At 39.4% G+C, this 22,284-nt stretch overlaps 1 protein-coding gene across 2 annotated transcripts in view; it reads right to left on the bottom strand.

The window, feature by feature from the left end:
- The window catches only part of LOC126268028 (integrin alpha-PS5-like), a 554,707-nt gene that overhangs the window by 135,999 nt on the left and 396,424 nt on the right, over positions 1 to 22,284 (bottom strand). The window contains exon 13 of one of the 2 annotated variants that reach the window (XM_049973448.1): positions 13,714 to 13,853. In XM_049973448.1, coding sequence (XP_049829405.1) covers positions 13,714 to 13,853 — 140 coding nt within the window. The remainder of the gene's footprint in view (positions 1 to 13,713; positions 13,854 to 22,284) is intronic. The other variant, XM_049973449.1, reaches the window with a different exon arrangement.

The following is a 22,284-nucleotide window of genomic DNA, read 5'->3' as shown; positions in this document are numbered from 1 at the left end:
TTTTAATTAATATGACATTCTGGTTCCTTTTGTTAAAGATCTATCAATGAATAAGCAACTGAATAAAAAGCTAACAAACATGAGCTTTATCACTTTAGTCAAAGTAGCATTCAACTCCTCCACCACTGTATATATATGATAATTGGAATGGCAGCATACTTGATATTAAATAAACCATTCCTTTTCCATGAAATTGGGGTGATCTTTAGAGCTTTGTTTATTCATTCTTTCAGCAGGAATAAGGTAAGGAGATCAGGATTTTTATCTAATGACTAGTAATGTCACCCATAATGGAACTTAGGCTTGGATAGCACAAGGATGAGAAAGAAATCAATCATGCTGTTTTCATGCGAACTACACTGATGATCAAATTAATTTCTTCAAGGAACGCAACAAAAATTTAGGTCTGTAGACAGGTATTTGAACCTATTTCTCCAAACCAGCACTTTACCCAATGCACCAATTTTATTGACCTAGTCAATGAGAAATCATGTAAATGGTATGGTGAGAATGGCAATATAGTGAAAAGATGGAAGAGTAGAGAGGATTACTTAAAGTAAAGGAAACATGCGTGAAATGCTCATTTGGCAGTTAAAGAGAATTGTATGAAATGGTCAAGTGCTCAAAAATATACAACAGTAGAAAAAAGAAGAAGAGAGAAAGGCATGGAACATGATCCACATGGAACAAAATGAAATAAATGTGGTGGAGGAATTGGACCTGCCAACATCAAAACAACAATAAAAAACTATATCACAGTAATAATGATAGAAAGACAGTATGACAAAATCTTCAAAAAAACACAAATGAAATAAGAAAAGAAATGTAAGACACTTACAGGTGAGTAGGAAAGGTAGAGTGGGAGGAAGGGTATCAAGTTATTAATGAAAATGGAATGGGTGAGAACAGAAGAAATTGAAATCTTAGATCAATGGTAAATATTCATGCAAGCTACATTGAATGAGCTAGTTGATGAGAATAGAGACAGGTTGGGTGGCAGGACTATGAGTATCTCTCTCTCTCTCTCTCTCTCTCTCTCTCTCTCTCTCTCTCTCTCTCTCTCTCTCCATTCTCCCACTTTTTAACTCACTTTTCTCCTCTATGTATTTATTATTTACTACTATTTTGTATTATTTGTTAGGTTTAAATTTCTCATAAATGGAATGGATGTGTAGATATGACTGTAGAAATTGTTGACAACACAGATTCAAATTTCTTGGAATTGAATGCAACAATAAGGGTTCCATGAAGTAGTAAATAAATGGAATATGTGATATCTCAAGTCTAACTAGTATGAGTGGTAAAAGGTATTTTTTCTAGTGACCAATCAATTTGACTAATTTTCGGTACATAATATTTCATTGACTGATGTAGTCATCTTCAATAGCTTTTCAAAGCAATGCTTAGAGACCTGATTGCCACTTCTAGCACTCCAATCAGACTGTATACTTTACTGGTTATATTCCACTATTTAAACTCATTTTGGACACCTGTCACTCATTATTCCATAAGATGTACATTTGTTTTACGGTACATGTGCTTTTGCAGCATATATCTCTTCATTAAGTTTCACTCTGGTTGATGTTATAACCAGAGAAAATTTATGTTTAAGAGTGCCAAATGCTAACATTTTCAGATTGAAATTTTTGTCACTGTTGAATTTCCTGACAAACCTATTGCAATAGACTCATCTATTATGCTGTCCCAGAAGCTTTGAGTTTTTGCCATTACACAGTGTTTCAAATAGATTTATCCATTGTCACAAGACTATATCTTCTTTATGAATTATGGTAGAAACTTAGAGTGAATTTTAAGTTACACATCAAAACTAAAAGTTAACCTGAGCACCAATGTGGAGAAAATTCTTGTCACAAAATTTTAACCATAGATAACAGATATAGTGCCAGTAGGAACCAAAATTACCAATGATTTGTAAGTTAACAAAACATAATTTTTAAATTAAAGAAACTTGGTGCCACACACTCCGATTGGCTGTGGGACTGCCCTGTTATTGGATGCTCTAGACAATGCATGACAGGGAATGGGGAATGCTTTGCATGCCAGAAATTGCAATGTATCCAGGGCACCCCGCATGCTTGGTGGTAGTGCACTAGTCTTCCACTCTGCGGGCCTAGGGGAGAATCCACCAGGATCCCGACACAAACCCTTCAACAGCTGTTAGTTCAAGTACAGAAATTCTTTTACAAATTGTGTCAGCCCAGAAAAGGGCCTCTTTTGTAGCTAGGACTTGGTTTACTTAAAGCAGGTGCTCTAACCAGTGAACCTCTGTCACTACACAAGCTTGGTACTGTCAAACTGTGTTTTGCTGAACTCTTTCACAGTTCCTGACACTGCCCTGTTGTGATTGGCAGCATTTTTAAGGCAATCCATTAATTCCTTTTCGTTTGTACGTGGTTTATGTCTGGGTGGGTGAGCTAGAACCTTGAAGAGTCCCCAGAGGAAAAAGTACGGTGGTGGGGGTCTGGTGATAGCAGGGAGCATGTCCTCTGAGCACCTCTGCCAATTACCCAGCTGCCAAAGAGTTCATTTAAATATCTGTGCCAAGCACAATTGTCATGTACAGGCACCCCATCATGCTGCAACCACATGCATAGCCATATGTCAAGGGGACAAGGGGAACATCTTCCAGCAGAATGGGTAGAGTTTCTTGCAAAAACTGAAGGTAATTTGCCCCAATAAGTCATGGAGGTAGACGGACCAGCCCTATCAGATGGTCATCCACAATGCCTGCCCAAATGATAAGCAAAAATCATTCCTGGTGTCTGTGGATGTACACGATGTGAGGATTTCTCCTTGACCAGTAATGAATGTTTTGAGTATTGTAATTGGTAAACAACACAATGTGAGGGAAGACAGGATCTCATGCAACACATCAGAGAAACGAGTGACAAAACGCTAGCCTGTGTTCATAGTCCGCCACAGGATTTAGGTCTTTGACAGTGTGGAAACTAAATGGATGCTGCAATGAGATTTTCACTTTGCAGTGGAGTGTGCACTGATATGAAACTTCCTGGTAGATTAAAACTTTGTGCGAAACCAAGACTCAAACTCAGGACCTTTGCATTTTGCAGGCAAGTGCTACCCAAGCATGACTTGCACCCCGTCCTCACAGGTTTACTTCCACCAGTACCTTGTCTCCTACTTTCCAAACTTCACAGAAGCTCTCCTGCAAACCTTGAAGAACTATCACTCCTGGAAGAAAGGATACTGTGGAGACTTGGCTTAGCCACAGCCTGGGAGATGTTTCCAGAATGAGATTTTCACCCTGCAGCAGAGTTTGTGCTGATATCCTTTCTTCCAGGAGTGCTAGTTCTGCAAGGTTTGTAGATCTTCTGTGAAGTTTGGAAAGTAGGAGATGATGTACTGGCAGAAGTAAAGCTGTGAGGATGGGGCGTGAGTTGTGCTTGGGCAGCTCAGATGGTAGAACACTTACCCATGAAAGGCAAAGGTCCCAAGTTCAAGTCTCGGTGTAGCACACTGTTTTAATTTACCAGGAAGATTAAATGGGTGCTGGCTGTCATCCCTCAAAACCTTCCAGACTAAGCCATGAGTGATCCCCATTTCATGTCCAACCACTGGAGTATTTGTCGTAGGTGCTTTCTCAAGTTTTTGAGAACAGTCTCTTCACATGCAGCATCCCATCATGTTTGAGGTCTTCCAGCATCACTATGATATCCCGCTAATGATCCCGTTTCACCAAGTCACCAGTGAACAGCTGTAAACATTTGTGGGTGTGGGTGGTGTCTTGCTGGGTACCGTTACTCATACAACCATCGAGCTTCATGTGCAATACTATTGGCTAGTCCATAAACAAAAAGCATATCTCACTGTTCTTGAAATGAACACTGTGCCACCATGCTTACTGTATGACTAAATTGCAGGTGATGTGCGTGTGATCTGAAGTGGAGCTTAGGTGTGAATACCTCTGATGTGAGGAGGAGACAAACACAGGGGCAGTGATGGGGCAAGGGACATCTGTATATGTGAACTGCCAACATAGCACTGCCCATCAACCAAGGAATGGCAACAGGGCAATTCAACAGGCAATTGAAGCATTGTCAACCTACACAACATTAGTAATTTTGATTCCTACTGGCATCAGCTATCCAGGGTTAAAATTTTGTGACACAATTCTCTCTCTCTCTCTCTCTCTCTCTCTCTCTCTCTCTCTCTCTCTCTCTCTCTGTGTGTGTGTGTGTGTGTGTGTGTGTGTGTGTGTGTGTAATATGAAAAGAATAGTTTGCTATTCACCATGTAGAGGAGGCACTGAACTGCAGACAGGAGTAATGAAAAAGAATGCTAGAAATATTTCAACCTTTGAAAAATTACCTTCTTCAGAAACAGAAAACACTCACATATTACACAACAATAAAAAACACAGACACACACAGACACACACACAGTCCTCCAAAAGCTTGTCCCATATAACAGCTCTTTCCAAAGACCTTACCTTTTGCTCCACTTGCAAATTCAAATGCACTGTGTTTTTTAAAGAAATTCCCTCCTTCTCCCAGACCCTACATTGGAAACACTCTTTTACTGCTAACCCCACTACTCAGACTTTATACTAAACCAGTACTGAATTCTGACTGACTCAGTTTACTCCTCCATCCAATCATGATCCGGCCCCTCTGCCCTCCAAATCACCATCTATTAAGTATTTCCTAACATTAAAACTTTCCTCGACATGATTCCCCAAATTCCTCAACAGGGAAACCAACCTCACATCCACAGAAAGAACCCCATTCCACCATCTAAAGACTGATCCCAGCTTTATAATTCTACCTGCCAAAAAAAGGCTCCACCACTGTTGTTGTGGACCACATGCATTACCTGGCAGAAGGACTCTGTCAGCTGTCAGATATCTCCACCTACAAGTCCTGCCATAGTGACTCAATTCCAGAAATCCAGCATGATATCCAGTCACTCTAAAAATCGATAAGTCCATCCAAGAACCTCTCCCATGCATCTCTCTCTCTCCTCATTACACCCAGTCCCACAGTCTACATGCTTCCTCAAGTTCGTAAACCCTACCATCCAGGACACCCCTTATGGCTGTTTATTGTGTTCTCACAGAGAGAATTCCTGTCCTGCAGTCTTTTTCCCACAACCCACCCTCATATATGAAAGGCATAAACATTTCCTTCACTGACTCTCCCCCGTTACTTTTCTCTTACCATATGGCACTCTGCTCAGCTCTGTTGATGCCCTCTCCCTCTATACCAACATCCTTCATTCTCATGACTCTAACAATAATGGACACCAACTCTACCAACATCCTCCAGACTACAAAACCAATACCTCATTCTTCACACTTTACCAACTGTATCCCAACACACAACTACTTCTCTGCTGGGGGAAAGGTATATTAACAAACATGCAGCATAGCCATATGCATCCACATGGTGCACTCCTATGCCAACCTTTTTATGGGCTGACTAAAGGGAAATCTTCCTAGACTCCCAAAACACCAATACAAACCCTGTGTTTGGTTTAGGTTCATACATGCCATCTTTGTGATCTGGTCTCAGGGCAAAGACTGCCTATCCTTATTCCTCCATAAACTCAACACCTTCTCTCCCATCTGCCTCACCTCAACCTTCTGAAACCAATGTGCCACCTTCCTGAACATTGACTCCAACTCTTTCATGGCTCCTTCCATACTTCTGCACATATTAAACCCACTAGCCACCAACAGTACCAGCATTTTGACAGCAGTCATGCTTTCCACACCAAAAAACCTCTCGTATACAGACCCACCACACACCCAGTATGCTGAAGTTCTCAAGAGGGCCTTCACAGACAGGCACTAGCCCCCAAACCTAGTCCACAATCAGATTTGTTGTTCCATATCCTTACACAACCCTAACCCTCCAACCACACTCAAGAGTCAATTATAAAGGAGCACACCCCTCATCACCCAAAATCACCCTCGTCTTGAGCAACTGAATCTTCACCAATCTTTGATTATCTCTCATCACACCTTGAAATGAGTGACATTCTACCAAAGAGCCTTCCCACCCCTTCTAAAGTGGTATTTTGTTGCCCACCCAACATAAACATCCTAGTCCATCCCTATGCCACTCCCACTCCCAGTTTCTTGTCATTCAGCTCAATCCCTGGGGCAGACCCAGGTGTAAGACCTACTCAATCCACCCATCCAGCACTTGTCACTGTATTCAAGTCAAAGGCTTATCCTACCCCATCAGAGGCAGAGCCACCTGTGAGAGCAGCCATGTTGCGTTTCAAAAACACTGTTGCAATCACTGCATAGCTTTTTATGTTGGTGTGACAAGGAAAGAGCTGTCTGAATGGCCACCATCAAACTGCAGTCAAAAATAAAGTTGACTTCTCAGTAACACAATATGAAGGTGAGCACAACATGCTGTTTCACAACCAAGCCATCTGTTTCCTTACTGCCTCCACCAGTTGAACTAGGCAGAAGAGAGTAATCCTTGCAACACAACTTTTACTCCCATAATATATCTGTCTCCTTCTCTAGTAACCTCCTGTCCTCAAACCCTCCACCCATCAGTTTCACCTTCCTGTGTCCTATCATTCCTCCCAATTTATACCTCCATGTCACCTTCACTCTGTGCTGCTCTCACCCAGCTCTGACCCTTGCATCACATGCTTAGCCCATACACTTGCCACCCCTCCCTCCCACATTTCTATCCAGAAAAATGGCTTCCTCCCTCTGAGCTGCTATCTACCCACACCCAACCACTCTTCCTGATGCCAACCTCTCTCTTCTACCCAAGTGCCCCCCCCCCCCCCCCCCCTTACTACTCCCACTCCATCCAGTCCACTTGCCAAAGTGCAATCACAGCACTGCGCATCCAGCTGGTACTATGTACCTATAGGGGCATAGGTCTGCGTGTGTGTGGTTGTGTGGGTGGCTGTGCAACTGCGCATTAGCATGCACATGCATTTCTCCTGGCTAAATAAAGGATTGATTCAGCTCAAGAAATGGTTGATTCTGAAAGCAGTCAACTTTTTTGTTCCCCTTTTGCGTGTGTTTGTTGGTGACTCAATGCTTCCCCTATTTGCACAGTGGTTTCTTTTATTCTTGCAGTGTTTTTTAAAAAGATAACAATACTACATACCTAAACCAGATAATTTTTTTAATGGTCATTTTCAGTTAAGATACCTGTATCATTTTGTAAAAAAGTACGTATGAATAACAAACTAACTACCTAAATTTAAAATCATTTGTCAACTACTACCACAGAAATGCTTGTAGATAACGAAACACTAGATGAGTTCCTGAGGGTGTTACTTTGGTCTTGCATTTTCTGTCTTCAACTTTTTGTTAAACATCAGGAGGAGTGACTACAGCAAAATAATGTAGCTTCTCAAGAGGAGATGGCCATAGACTACCTGCTGAGAGTGATGATGTAACATTGCATGGTGACAGCTTGGCTGATCTGAGTGGAAATGAGAATTTGGAAAGGGGTAGCACTTCCAAAACTTGTAGTGAACAAAGAAGTAAGTGTAGCTGTGGAACTGTTGCTTCCTAGCAAAACTACTTTCTGGGTTATGTCACTTGTTAGAATTTTTATAAGGAAAATAAATAAAATAGCTGCTATGTAGCTGGGTATTATGGCCACACATAGAGTGATTTGTCATTTTCAACTGCAAGTCAGCAGTGAGAAATTCCAATGAAATTGTGATTTTCTATAAGTATAATGCTCCTGCACGTGGGACTCTGAAGAAGATGTTTTATTGTGTTCACATAAACCTGGAAGACACAACAAGAAGTGTGATGGAGTGTCTCTCATGAATAAACCATGTACTGAAAAGAAGCAGAGAGTTGCTGTGGTGAATAATATAACTGTGCATATGGTGATTTATCACTTTTTTCTGTAAGAAAATTTATGACAAAATGGAGATTGTGCACTGCTGAGGACAGTCTTCTGGCATATGAACCTGTGGAGAAGTGGAAAAGATTGTTCCAGTGTGGTCACACATATCTAGAAGCCACACAAAGATGTTGGAGATGGTCTCTGATGGTGGAACTAATCAAGAGACATCTCAATACTTTAACTAATGACAATAATGTTTCTTAAATTTAGCTGAATGCCAATTATGAATGATTACTCAGTTAAACTAACTGATAAGGGTACAGGTGTTTCAAAAATCCTCTAAATATCAAAAAACATATCTGTACAATTACATTGGCTGTTCTTGTAATTAAGTAATCATGGGAATCTGTAGCTAACTTATTCAAATTCAAGAGAATAATTAGTGTATCAACAATATGATTTCAGCAACTGGATCTCTGTTTGGAGAAATTCATATGAAATTTTAACATAAAATGAGAGTAACACCCTCAAAATAATAACCCATCACAGGTATTAAGAAATTTAAATATTGACATAAACTCAAGTCGCACATAGAGAGAACTTAAAAACTTTTGTTTTGGTATGGGGGTTAAACATCAACATACTCTAACCTCTCGTTTGCAGAAAGAGTCAATAAAAATTTCTGGGTGACTCTCATTTCCTGTTATCACCAGAACCAAACAGGATGGGATGAGACATTAAATTGGCTCACTTATGCTTTCAACATGGCTTTCAAAAATAATGCATGCCACCGGAGATGAATCACTGTGATTTTCTTCTGTGTTATCTATAGTTGGAGCTTTTGCTAGTTGGTGGCACAGAATGTGGCATGGCTTGTATTTTCCATCTGAACACACCTGCACATTTGACATTTGCTTATGTGCCTAATTTATGGGGGATTGATGATCTGTCGCCCTTGAAAATTTCTCCTGCTATCATCTGGAACAACGGCAGAAAGCGCAAAACAACATAAGAGTGGCACTTCTTACAAGTGAGCACCATTATAATAATAAAAGGCAACCTTGTAATTTCAGCCTGGCGACAAGGTGTTCCTCAAAAATTTGACTGAAATGAGTATGGCTTGCACAAAGATTTCGAAGAAATTGTTGCCCCACTTTAGAGGACACTGTTATTCAGTGTTTACACACTTCAGTTACAGTACAATTGCAGGATAATAAGAGTGAGAAGGCTGTGCAAGCCCGTATCTTCCACATTGAGCCCTATGATGGATAAGCAGCTGAAGTTAATTTTCATTCCTTCCCTTTGGGGGTACGCAGAAGTTTTGTGGGTGGGGGAGGAAGAGAGAGAGAGAGAGATTATGCTGCACAGTCATCATTCCAGAAGTTTGAATTTGCGCATCCATCCACCTGACTTGGGTGCCACTGGCCTGCAGATCACCTCTGTGTTGTTGTCAGAGTGTTCTCCCTGAGAAATGAGGAGTGCCTGGCGCAAGCAAATAGTGGAAGTTGGCTCTGTGAATTACTTATCATAAGATCTCCTGTTTTGAGCCACTTATGTGGTGTATGGTAGTATGGCACCGGAGCATGGAGTGTCAAATATAAGTTTTTCTTTCGGGTACACAGTACCAGCTGGCGGTAGTGAACTGTAGATTCCACATAGTTCTTTGAATTATCCATCTAAGGGAATTTTTTTATTATGCCTGTGGTGCTGATAATGCAAAAGTGGACATTATGTATTGAAAGAAGATTATATATATATATATATACACAGGCACAATAAAATAACAAACAAACACACACACACAAAATTGCAAGCTTTCGCAACCGGCGGTTGCTTCGTCAGGAAAGATGGAAGGAAAAGGAAAGATGACAGGATTTATGGATGTATGGATGGATGTGTGTGTGTGTGTGTGTGTGTGTGTGTGTGTGTGTGTGAGTATATACCTATCCTTTTTTCCCCCTAAGGTAAGTCTTTCCGCTCCCGGGATTGGAATGACTTAAAACCCACATCCTTTCATCTTTCCTTTTCCTTCCCTCTTTCCTGACGAAGCAACCGCCGGTTGCAAAAGCTCGTAATTTTGTGTGTGTGTTATTTTATTGTGCCTGTCTACCGGCACTTTCCCGCTTGGTAAGTCTTGGAAAATATATATATATACACAAAGATTCCAAGACTTACCAAGCGGGAAAGCGCCGGCAGACAGGCACATGAACAAAACACACAAACACACACACAGAATTACTAGCTTTCGCAACCGATGGTTGCTTCTTCAGGAAGGAGAGGGAAAGACGAAAGGATGTGGGTTTTAAGGGAGAGGGTAAGGAGTCATTCCAATCCCGGGAGTGGAAAGACTTCCCTTAGGGGAAGTGTGTGTGTGTGTGTGCGAGTGTACACCTGTCCTTTTTTTCCCCTAAGGGAAGTCTTTCCGCTCCCGGGATTGGAATGACTCCTTACCCTCTCCCTTAAAACCCACATCCTTTCGTCTTTCCCTCTCCTTCCTGAAGAAGCAACCATCGGTTGCGGAAGCTAGTAATTCTGTGTGTGTGTTTGTGTGTTTTGTTCATGTGCCTGTCTGCCGGCGCTTTCCCGCTTGGTAAGTCTTGGAATCTTTGTTTTTAATATATTTTTCCCATGTGGAAGTTTCTTTATATATATATATATATATATATATATATATATATATATATATATATATATATATATATATATATATATATATAAAACAGAAAGAAACTTCCACATGGGAAAAATATATTAAAAACAAAGATTCCAAGACTTACCAAGCGGGAAAGCGCCGGCAGACAGGCACATGAACAAAACACACAAACACACACACAGAATTACGAGCTTTCGCAACTGGCAGTTGCTTCGTCAGGAAAGAGGGAAGGAGAGGGAAAAATGAAAGGATGTGGGTTTTAAGGGAGAGGGTAAGGAGTCATTCCAATCCCGGGAGCGGAAAGACTTCCCTTAGGGGAAAAAAAGGACAGGTGTACACTCGCACACACACACACATATCCATCCGCACATCCACAGACACAAGCAGACATATTTCCAAGACTTACCAAGCGGGAAAGCGCCGGTAGACAGGCACAATAAAATAACACACACACACACACACACACACACACACACACACACACACACACACACAATTTTATATATATATATATATATATATATATATATATATATATATATATATATAATTTTGTGGTGCACTGACGTTTTATAATGTTTCTCTATGAGTGTTTTTTATGTTGCTGTAGCCATCAGTCAGATTTGTCCAAGTGTGCCCTCTAGGATGATACTGGGTGATGCATGCAGATGCATTTGCATTGTGATCCATTACTGAACCCTTTAGTTTCATTGTGTATCCATGTGCTCACTTTTGATGAAGAATTGGGCTAAGTAGTGCAAGATGGTCTGATTGTATTACCAACAGCCAACATTTGGAACTGCTTAAACTGCTGAACAGTCAGCACTCCAGATCAAATAGCACTGGGTGCTACACATTTTGTGCAGCACCTATCAAAGCAGAACAAGGTTAGTGTTGTTTGACTCTGATAAAAATTGGTCTCATGAAGTGTGGCCCTTTTAGTTGTTCCATCATGTCATGTCACTTTTTGTGACTGATCTGGTTTGCCAAAGTTACAGAAAGTTGTGGTCTGTCCATTTATTCTATTTTGTTCACTGCAGTATGGACTGGCAGTGTTGCTTTATACCCTTATATGAGAACATGTGTTGTCTATGCAAAAGGTGACCCAATTTTGCTAAATTATTAAAGCGTTAGCATCTGGCCCCACATTGGCAACGCAGTGAAAGTATTCTGTGTAATCACACCATTGGACAAGGTGTTATGCGGTTTAAGAATTATAATAATTAAACATTAAAGTTGTGATAGTGGTACCCCATAAGATTTTAAGTGTGTATAACAGGAAAACACTGGTAGATAGCCACAATAAAAAACACACACACAGAATTTCAAGCTTTCGCAACCAACAGTTGCTTCATCAGGAAAGAGGGAAGGAGAGGGAAAGACGAAAGGATTTGGGTTTTAAGGGAGAGGGTAAGGACTCATTCCATCCCAGGAGTGGAAAGACTTACCTTAGGGGGAAAAAAGGACAGGTATACACTCGCGCGCACACACACACACAAACGCACACACACACACACACACACACACACACACACACACACACACACACACACACAAAGTCATGGAATCTTTGTTTTTAATATATTTTTCCCGTGTGGAATGTTTCTTTCTGTGAGTGATTCTTGCCCATGGGCAAAACTGATGTTTTATGGAGTACAGCTTTTATTAATGATTGGGTATACTTTAAAGACATAATTTCAATCATTCTGTCAGAATAGATGTTTTAAAATTTTTGTTGAGACCTTAAAGGAAATGAAACTGTTTTTAATTATTTGAATCCAATTTTAACTCTCTGCAGTACATCCATAGGCTGCGTGTATCACTGTTGGGTTAAGTACTGTTCACTGTGGTTAAAGGCTCTGGGAACATGTAAATGGGCAATTACCTTATACCTGTTTTAGTTCCTGGCTGAGATCAGTACTTATGACTGGAAAAAACATGATGTCTGGTATGGACTACTGACCCAATGGTCCTGCAACCATGAGGCCAGAGCCCTGTAGCTTGCCAGGAGTACTAGCTTCATCTAAAGAATGTTTTTGTTAATAAATGGTATTCAGCTCAGTCTCATCAGTTATTTACCTCAGGTCCCCACTCCCATCATAAAAAATCCTGCACAAAGGTACAGGTGTTTTACAAAACCACTAAAATATAGGTGGAAACATTGAGAATGTACCAGTACATGGAAGTTTTCAAGCAAATGATCACATTCATTGAATGCTGGGTTCATCATTGTGACTCAGGAAAAGAATCCTGTATGAAAAACCTCACACTTTCGTAATATTGCTCATTTTTCGCATTTAAGCTTACAAAATCTTAACACTTCCATTTTACTCACCACATCAAGTATCTAGCAAAATATTTCTTCCTGAAACCTGAACAAATTACTGTGTGGACATAATTTGTCATTGATGATGAGGTAGTTGACATAGAAAACTTTATCTGTAGACAAGCTGAGGTCTCCCTCATTCAGTGTACATGAGCAGTTAGACATCACAAGAGAAAATGTGTAAACTTGTATAGATCTTATGTAAATAATGACTAATAAATCTGCAAAAGGTCGGAAGTCTACCTTTGATTATTTTTTTCCTAGAGCAATGAACTCTATAAATGCTGCTCAGAGCAGAAATAATTCACTAGGAAATTCCATATTCCACCAAACAGTGTATCTACTGGGTTCTGTGCCTTTTTGTGTTACAGCAATTTTAATTGTGTTTCAGGACAATTGGTACTGATATCTATTTTACTCAGCTTTGCAATGATACAATAATTAATTATCTTTACTGTGGATGAAGGAATATTTGAAAATACGAGTCACCAATATCACTTTTCTTGTTATTTCAGTTATTGTCTGAAAACAAATTTTGATGCCACAAGCAGGATAAGATATAACTAAGAATTCTACCAATAAGATTTTATAACATTAATTATGGAAGACTTAATTGTCCTCCCAGCAACCAAGTAAACTCAGATTAGTATCTGTTTATCAACTGAAATAGGTACTGTTTCTTAAGAAGCTTCTCATAACATATCATGGTAACACATTCTTTAAGGCCAGGCAGAGAGAGAGTGTGTGTGTGAGAGAGAGAGAGAGAGAGAGAGAGGGAGAAAGAGAGAGATTTTATCAACTGAATAGTTGAAAATGAATGAGATGAATTCAAGCTTTATTGTTAACATTTTTATGATATTACAGTTTATAGGTATACTACATTGCATAAGAATAGCTGAGATTTTTACCTTGATAAATATGTCAACGTATGTGTTTTTTGATGAATGTCCTGCAAATTGTAGCTTCTGATTAAACTCATGACTGCTCATTTGCTTATCTACAAATGCTTGATCATATTTTGTATCCACTTTCAGCTTCAAGTTGACTGCTGTATAAAACCACATACAGTGATAAGATTTTTGAAATTCAGTCTGTAGAGGTATTAAATAAATACCTTGCAAAATTATATAAGACTCTTATGATATTTACCTGATATTATTTTGATGTGCTTAAAATTAACATCTTAATATGTAGCATTATCTTCACATTTAACATGTGAAATATATCCTTACCATTTCAGACACTCATTTTACATAATTCTTTCTCTGACTGAAGGTCCAAATGTGAGGGAAATTTGAATACAACGAATTCCCCACAACTTCTCTGTACAGCCATAAGATCACTAAAAAATGTATTATAAAGCATTCAGCTCCTCGGCTTTACCAGAAGGTAGTGAGTATCTGCATTAATCCAATCTGTCACTTTATTTGTAATTTATGTTTATTCAAGAAACATGTCATAGGTAATATGTTCAACATTTAAAGAATATAAGAAGAATTTAAAGAACATAAAAAGGCAGAACAATTTCTACTTATATGCTGCCAGAAGGAAAATAATTTTTTGCAAGGCTGAAAGGAACTCAGAAGGCTACAATCATTGAATATATGAAGCTTTAGGAAACCAGTATCAGAAGTTAACTATAGATAATTTAGGGAAACTAGAAGAGAAAACATAATGGCACAATATGAACTTATAAGAAGAAATATGGGTGAAACCTAGGATAATTTTCACAGAGAGATTCTGACTAAACCTATTGTTCAAGTTGTTCTTCTCCTGTAAGGCCAATTAACTGCTGTGAGGCTCCTATGTAAGGTCAATTCACAGCTGTGGGGTTAACATTTATATTACTATTTATTTTATAACATCAAACAATTTTGTATTTACAGTTTCATCCTTTTTGTTTTCTATTTGGTTTTACTGATGATTCATGTCATGTCACATTTCCTAATAAGGATACAGCTGTATTCATTTTTGAAATTAGTAACCAAGGTACCTTTACCACAATTTGATAATCACATAACAAATGTGCCAGTTGTATTTATACTGAAATAATTCATCGCAAACAACATCATCTGCGTGACATTGTGGAAAGGACACGTAATTATAAGCTGGACTGCAAACTATTCCACATCATGGAGATCTGCAGTATTGTTTTAAACATGCCCAGGATCCTCCTCACTCCAGGTCACATAGTGCTAGCTCAAGTTCACACTGCTGAAAGGGGTAAACAGTGTCAGAGAAGCCGGCCATGGACTTCAAACATGAGCCTGCAGAGGGCATGTCCAGGGATGTTGTAGAACTCTGACAGTGTAACTCAAGGCAAAATAAAATACATCATATCTTGCAGCTGAGTTTTTGTATGCACCCTTGGTCAGCACTAATTCCTCCACAACCTGCCACTCCACCACCTCTACACCACGACTACACCACATTCACCCCACTCACTCTGGATTGCAATAGAGTGGTGACAGAAGTACCTGAGGACATTGTCTGGTGTTTGATGACAGCACAGTTGACTTCCACACAGCACAGCTTCACGGCCATAGCATGCACTTTCATCAAACAGTGGTGTGTGTGAGTGGAATAGTTGTTTTTGTGGTTGTTATCTCTGTTTTACATACATAAGGCACAGATTCTAACTGTGTGATGTTCATGCAGCCACAGAAACCAGTCACTCCTTTGCAATTCTGTGGTAATACAAATGTATATGATTTATGATCTGTGAAATGAGGTCAGTATAACTTGCCAGGACATTCTCCCAGATATTTACTTAACCACTGATTGCAATTGACAATACAAAATCATGGTAACTTGAGAAGTGTTCAATATCATGTGTTAGTGACACCACTATTATAAGAGTACAGACACCTCCATCAAGCAGATGTAACTAATTGTTCATACAAAATTTAATAGCATTTTGTTGTCGCTTAATGTGAGCACATTGAGACAAGAATGCTGACTTATTTATTTACAAACAAACTATTATTTCTATTTACTGAAAATGATCTGAGTCTTAATGAATGATCACACGATTTATTTAATTTAAATACTGTTGAAATGTATTAGTTTAGTGTGGAAAGTCGTGTAGTTGAGTCACATCACAACTGTAGATGTTAAGAATGAAGTATTTTTGTTGGGGACAGTTTTCAGCCAATGGAGAAGCAGGTAGTGGCAGAACAACACTGGAGTCAAGTAAAGACAGACGTTTGCAGAGGTCTACTCAAGAGAATGATTCAGGTCTCGTTTATGTTTGTCCTTGTAAAAGGCAAACCTGACTATCATACAGTGTGTTTTTCGGTCAAACAGGTGGTAGATCCTGGGTGGTGAGTGACCACTACAAGACTTTAAGTTTTGAGACACTTTTATGTTCATTCCACCAAAAAACAGACCTGTCTGTGGCAATGTGCATGATTCAGTCATATAAGTGATTGATTCTTGGCAATGAATGGCCACTATGATATTCTTTCTCGGACTGCAATACAGAACTGTGAATTGACAGGTTATGAACTTCTACTTGTTATCTCACATTTGTTAATTTGTAACCATCATGTTGAAATTTAAATTGTTTTGAACTTCTGAATATCTCATGTATTGTGGCCACAAAATGGACTTAGCTTTCCTGCATCTCGGCTGACTGTTTAGCTTGGGGATTCTGCTGCCATTCTTATAATGCTTGCAGTGCAAATTTATTGCATTTGATTATGCTATTTTCTGTCTGCACCATAACTGGATGTAAAAGGACCACTTTCCCTTTATCTGAGTTTTACTTTCTTGTATAAACATTATTCAAGATATTATTCTATATCAATTGTAGATGTTTATTAGGGCCCTTTTTATTAATGATTCATTTATCTTTTATCTTATATGTTTTTATTATTTCATTAATTCACAACTCTAGCCACTGCATAGGCTATTTGACTGCAGTATCACATCTTCAGGTTATTGTTTACTGTGAGGTAGCTGCTAGGCATGAAAGGAGACATGCACAGCTTGGCCTATGACATTATCAAGCTATTCTTTTCAAACAGAGCCATGCATATCCCAATTACCTAAACCATAAGTAACATCTGTTATATTTGCAGTTGGTTTGCTCATGTGGGGTGCAACTTCTCAGCAGAAAACCATTAGGTAACACTGGATTTTCATGAAATGTGCCTCAATTTTCCTCCCCACTTTCCTCTAATTCATAAGTCTGCCCATCCAAAAAAGACAGTCAACAGTCATCTTCCCAGGGAAGGGCATGATCAAACCAGCTGTGGGTGGATCTAATTAAGGAGTAAGTTGCTCATCTAATTCCAATTCTTCCCATCCCCCCCCCCCCCCCCCCACCATTCAAGCAGCAAGAACATTACCTAGGTCTGCATTATCTGCTTTCAGATACACCATTTTATTAACCTATGCTTGAACTGCCTCCCCATTAGTGAAACCCTGCCATTGCACATTCTCAATCTCCATGTGGAGTCTTTGGGTTCACTAAAGATATTTTTTCTGGTGGGAATGCAGCATTTTAAGCAATGGAGAGACATGGTTCAAGTAAGTTATGGTTACTGCGTAATCTAAGGAACAGACTTTCTGATAATGCTGCATGCCAAAATTGGTATTTAGCAACATGCAACTAAACTTTGAGGGGCTACAGTCCAGCTAGGGGAGACAGTTAGCAGTTAAATATGGATGCCTGGTGCATCAATCTTACTGGGTTAACCACTCAAACTCCAGTCAACAAATCTAAGGATTAATTTGGTTTCTGCTGTGCTGCAAGGTACAAGGAAGTTGGTCCGGTTAAATGTAGGAATAGAATGGCTGGTTAATGCATTATGCTTAGTAGAACCACTGGCAGAAAGTAAAGTATTAACACACATCATGTTGCTTTGTAAGCAGAAGAATAGTATATGTATGGAAGGAACTGTATGGGAAATTAGTAGCCATTAATTTATAATAATTTGCTGCTGATGGAGTACAGCTCACCAAAGGAATGTTGGTACCTAATTTGGAGGTTCAAGATGATGCAGATAGGAACCTGGAGAGTCTGCAGCAAGGTAGTGCATAAACTGACAATAGAACTACATTGTTTAGGAAGTTGGAGCATCTTAGAGAATCGAACAGATTGGAGGTGGAGGAATTATAGTCTAAAGTTGAGAATTTTTTTTTTCCTTGAGGACCTTTGCTAGCAATACCTGTAACACATCATCATATTCCTACAGAAACTGATTTCTGGTATAACACAGAACTTACTTTATACAGAGATGTTTGCAACCAGCACTAGATGAATTCATTTATCAACAGCTAGCAGATTCGATAATAGAGGAAAGTGGGGTGTTAGAGGAAAGTACTGGTAAATGGAGTGCACCTATGGTAGTTGTGCCAAAAAGTCTCCAGATGAAATCAAAAGATATGGATTCTGTTGTGACTACAGAATCTTCACAACAAAACTACAAACAATCTATATCCAATCGAAAACATTATAGAAATTACCTTATATCTGAGGAATGGGTGCCACCAAATAGGGGAATACCTGGAGGACCATCCAAAATCAGCGTTCTTGGTCTCCTGTGGTGATTTTCAGTATCATAGGATGCTGGTTTTGGTTAAAAAATGATTCAGCAATGTTTCAGCATTTGCTGGGTGCAGTACTGAGGGGACTGAAACCTCACCTAACCAGCACATGGTATACTTAGATGATACAACAGTTTCTGTGGAGGACACTGCAGAGCATACACAACATTTGCAAGAAGTTTTCAGAAGTTTACAACCAGCAGATTTAACATTAACAATGGAAAACTTTCTCTTTTCATTGAAAGAAGTTACATGTTCAGGGAATGTTAGGTCAAGATGGATCCAAGTTTGTTATAGGCAGTATGGAAATTTCCAGTTCCAAATAATGTACCATGGAGTTATGGTCTTTTTCTGGGTTACAGAATTATTATAGAAAATTCATAAAAAAAAGGTTTATAGATTTAACAGCACCAATTACACAACTGTCAAAAGGGGACTAAAGCTAAGGAATGTCATGTTGCATCTGATAAGTTACAAGGAGACTTAACATCATCTTGAGTAATAGCTTTCAGGACTACTACAAAGTGTTTATCTTGTCAACCACACTTTTAATGAAGCTACTGGGCATGTTCTCAGTCAGTTAGTAATTAGAGAGGAACATCCAGTAGCATATGTCTATAGGCAGTTGAACAGAGCACGGAGCTACCCCAAAACAGAAAAAGAGATGTTTAGTGTGACATATGTAATCACCGATTCCCTTGTTATTTGCATCGAAAAAAGTTTAAAGTGGTAACTGACCATACAGCTCTAGCGATTTTTGAGGATTATGGACCCTTCTAGTAAGCTGACTAAATGAGCATCTGATGTTAGGTGAGTTCAAGTATGAATTCATACACTAGTCTGGTAAGAGACATACATATGTGGACAATTCAAGCCAGAAGGTAGAATTAATTCAGACACCCAGTCACGACCTATCACAATGGCTAGCAGCATAATGGGATGACATGGAGCGTAAACAGTATTTGTTGCAGCCATTATTTCCTGCTGGAACAGGTTGTAAAACAATGAGGATGGGGCAGCAGGTAGTAGTGTCAGTGAAATTAAAATATGAATTGCTGAAATAAGCTCATGACTACATATTGTCAGACTATGGAGGTTGTAGGAAAATGAATAGACAAGTAGCAGAAGATGCGGATACCATGGGTGCAGTAGGTAGATATGAGCCATAAGTTAATACCACTGCAGAAGTTACCAGGAGCAATGGAACCCTTTAAAATTATTGAGCTGGATGTCTTTGGACCATTCAACAGGACTCATGCTGGATATCAAGTAGTGTTATCTTTTACACATAAGTTTTTTGGATATATGGAAATGACTGCAATCCCTAACCAATAGGTTAGGCCTGGTATGGATGACAGTAAATAGCATAATCCAGGACCTGCAAGCTACACATGCTCAGAAGGATATTTTGGATAAGACAATGGTGGTTGGAATAGCTGATAACGCTTGGAACTGCAAATGAGTGGAATAATTATTAACGGGCTGGACTTCGACATAACAGGGCAGGTCTTTTGTCTGTCAGCCTTTATTACAAGTGAAACTGAGCTGAATGTTATGCAGCCACAGTTTTGCTGCCCAGTGGAGCCACTACTAATCCTTCTAGTGAGAAATGAGACCTATCTGAACAAACATTGAAGCCTAACATAATCCTATCCTTAAACAGGCTAACAGACATGCAATAGGGATGTGTTTGACTGGAGCAAATTTTAGTAGGAAAAGTAGCACATATCAAGACCGATAGCATCACAATCACAGGTACAATTTCAGTGTCAACTGTTTTGCATAGCTTTCATCTACCTTAGGTGGAGGGCTGCTCCTCTATGTGATCCTTTATCACATCAGATACCATGGGATTGAATATCCATTCATACACCAGAAAGTACCAGTGGTGCAAGAAGCTTGATACTGTAACAAGAGAGTTGTATTGGTAGTATATAACTAACTGTGATTTGAAAGACAAGGAATTTTGAATGGTATTGAAATAAGAATTGTTGCTTGAAGTAAAAGATTCTGTAAGTTCTCAATGAGGGGCTATCCATGCAAACAGTTGTTTAATGTTTTGGAGGATTAAAGTTTAAGAGGTATTTCACATAAGAATGGAGGTTTTAAGTAGTAGCATAAGGGTGGATGAATGTGTTGATGGGTTGAGAATGTACGTGCCCCCCTGGGAAGCTCTGCTGCTTAATGTAAGAGGAAAATTGTAAATAAACTACATTTTAATTTTGCGTGTGAAGTCTTCTGTTGTAGACTGGCCGTAGATACAGACCAAGGATCATGGTATTCCCAGACAGGGGAGGTATGTAATTCTGTTGCTACATTTTGAAGGCTACTGATTTAAAACAGCTTCATTGCAGCCACGTGCGAAGCAAGCAGCATGCACAGCAGTGCTCATATGTAATTTCACTGCCAAGACTATTTGTACACTTCAAGGTGGCAAGGCTAGATTGTACAATTGTGATGACATCACAGTAAAGCTGTGCAACTAGAAGCTGGCCTGTGAAATACCTCCACACCATTGAGACATAGGGGTGCTGATCTGAATGAATATGGAAGTAATGTATTGACACAAAATGTATGCTTTTAACCACTACAAATACTCTGTAGTTCTAGCACAGTGATGATCAGTCTCGCAGCAGCCTTCACAACATCAGGTCCACATAAATTTCCATCATATTATTTGACAGCCAGCAATTTCCAATGGTCAGTCAACTCCATCAGACCAGCTCGCGAAACTAAGTGGACTTAGAACTACAAAATGGATGAACTGACTGTCAGGCTCCATGGCAACACCAAACTTCTGCCTTGAAGGTAAGCATTTCGAACCAGGGTGACATAGTCACAATCCTTCTGCACCAGGGCAAGCTTTAACCCAAGAGCAATGCACTTCTAATAGAATTCAGTGGATATATACAGTGATAGCACTGCTCACTCTGGACCACATAGTGCTAACTCAGACGCTCATTGCTGAGTGGAGTAAGCAATGTCACTAAAGCAGGATGTGGATGTCAAACAGCCATCCTGCCACTTCAACTTGCTGACATCATTAGCACTGCCAGTGGACCATGCACCTACAGAGATCATCACAGTACTCTGATGTTATAACTCAAGATGAAATAAAATACATTGCATCTTGCAGCACAGCTTTCCTAACCACCCCTAGCCAACACCACCTCCTCCACAACCTGCCACTGTCACCCCTGTATCATTGTGGCCCCATTCACCCCATTTCACTATAGCACTGTAACAAATGAGCCTAACCAGACCACAAGTGTGATACTCAAAACAGCCAGTACAAAAGCCACCACTTTTTTTGTAGAACTACCCAAAGCTACTGTTCTTTGAATCTGATAAACAATATTTTACTAAAAATAAGCTCCATTGGTATTTATACATTTACACATTTCTCTCCCCTTTCCAGCAGCAGCAAAAAAAAAAAAAAAGTGTGTGTCCCAGTGATGCAAATAGATGATAATTGGATGGAGCCAAGTCTGGAGAATAAGTCACATGCCATAGTATTTCCCAACTCAATGACTCGGACGTTTCCCTGACCCATTTTGCTGTGTGCAATGTGGTATTACCATCAAGCAATATGACTTTGTATTGCTTTATCCCATATTCTGATCATTTTTCACATAATGCTCAATTTAAATCAATCATTTGCTGTTGGAAGCGATTTGTGTTAATGGTTTCAACAGGTTTTAACAGCTTATAATAGATGACACCCTCGGATCCCAACAAATACAGAGCGTTGTCTTCTTTCTAAAGTGGTTTGGTCTTCTCAGTGGTTTCCCTGGATTCACCCATGATTTATGCTACTTAGAATTCTCAAATTATATCTATTTTTCATCATCTATCACTATTTGATGGAGAAACAACTTTCTTTTGTACCTGGCAAGCAGTATTTCACATGTGGTCTTTCAATTTGT

The sequence above is a fragment of the Schistocerca gregaria genome, chromosome 4 (assembly GCF_023897955.1).
Source record: "Schistocerca gregaria isolate iqSchGreg1 chromosome 4, iqSchGreg1.2, whole genome shotgun sequence".
Lineage (NCBI taxonomy): Eukaryota > Metazoa > Arthropoda > Insecta > Orthoptera > Acrididae > Schistocerca > Schistocerca gregaria.
The sequence above is the reverse complement of the archived record's forward strand: the minus strand, read 5'-3'. Positions and strand labels throughout refer to the sequence as shown.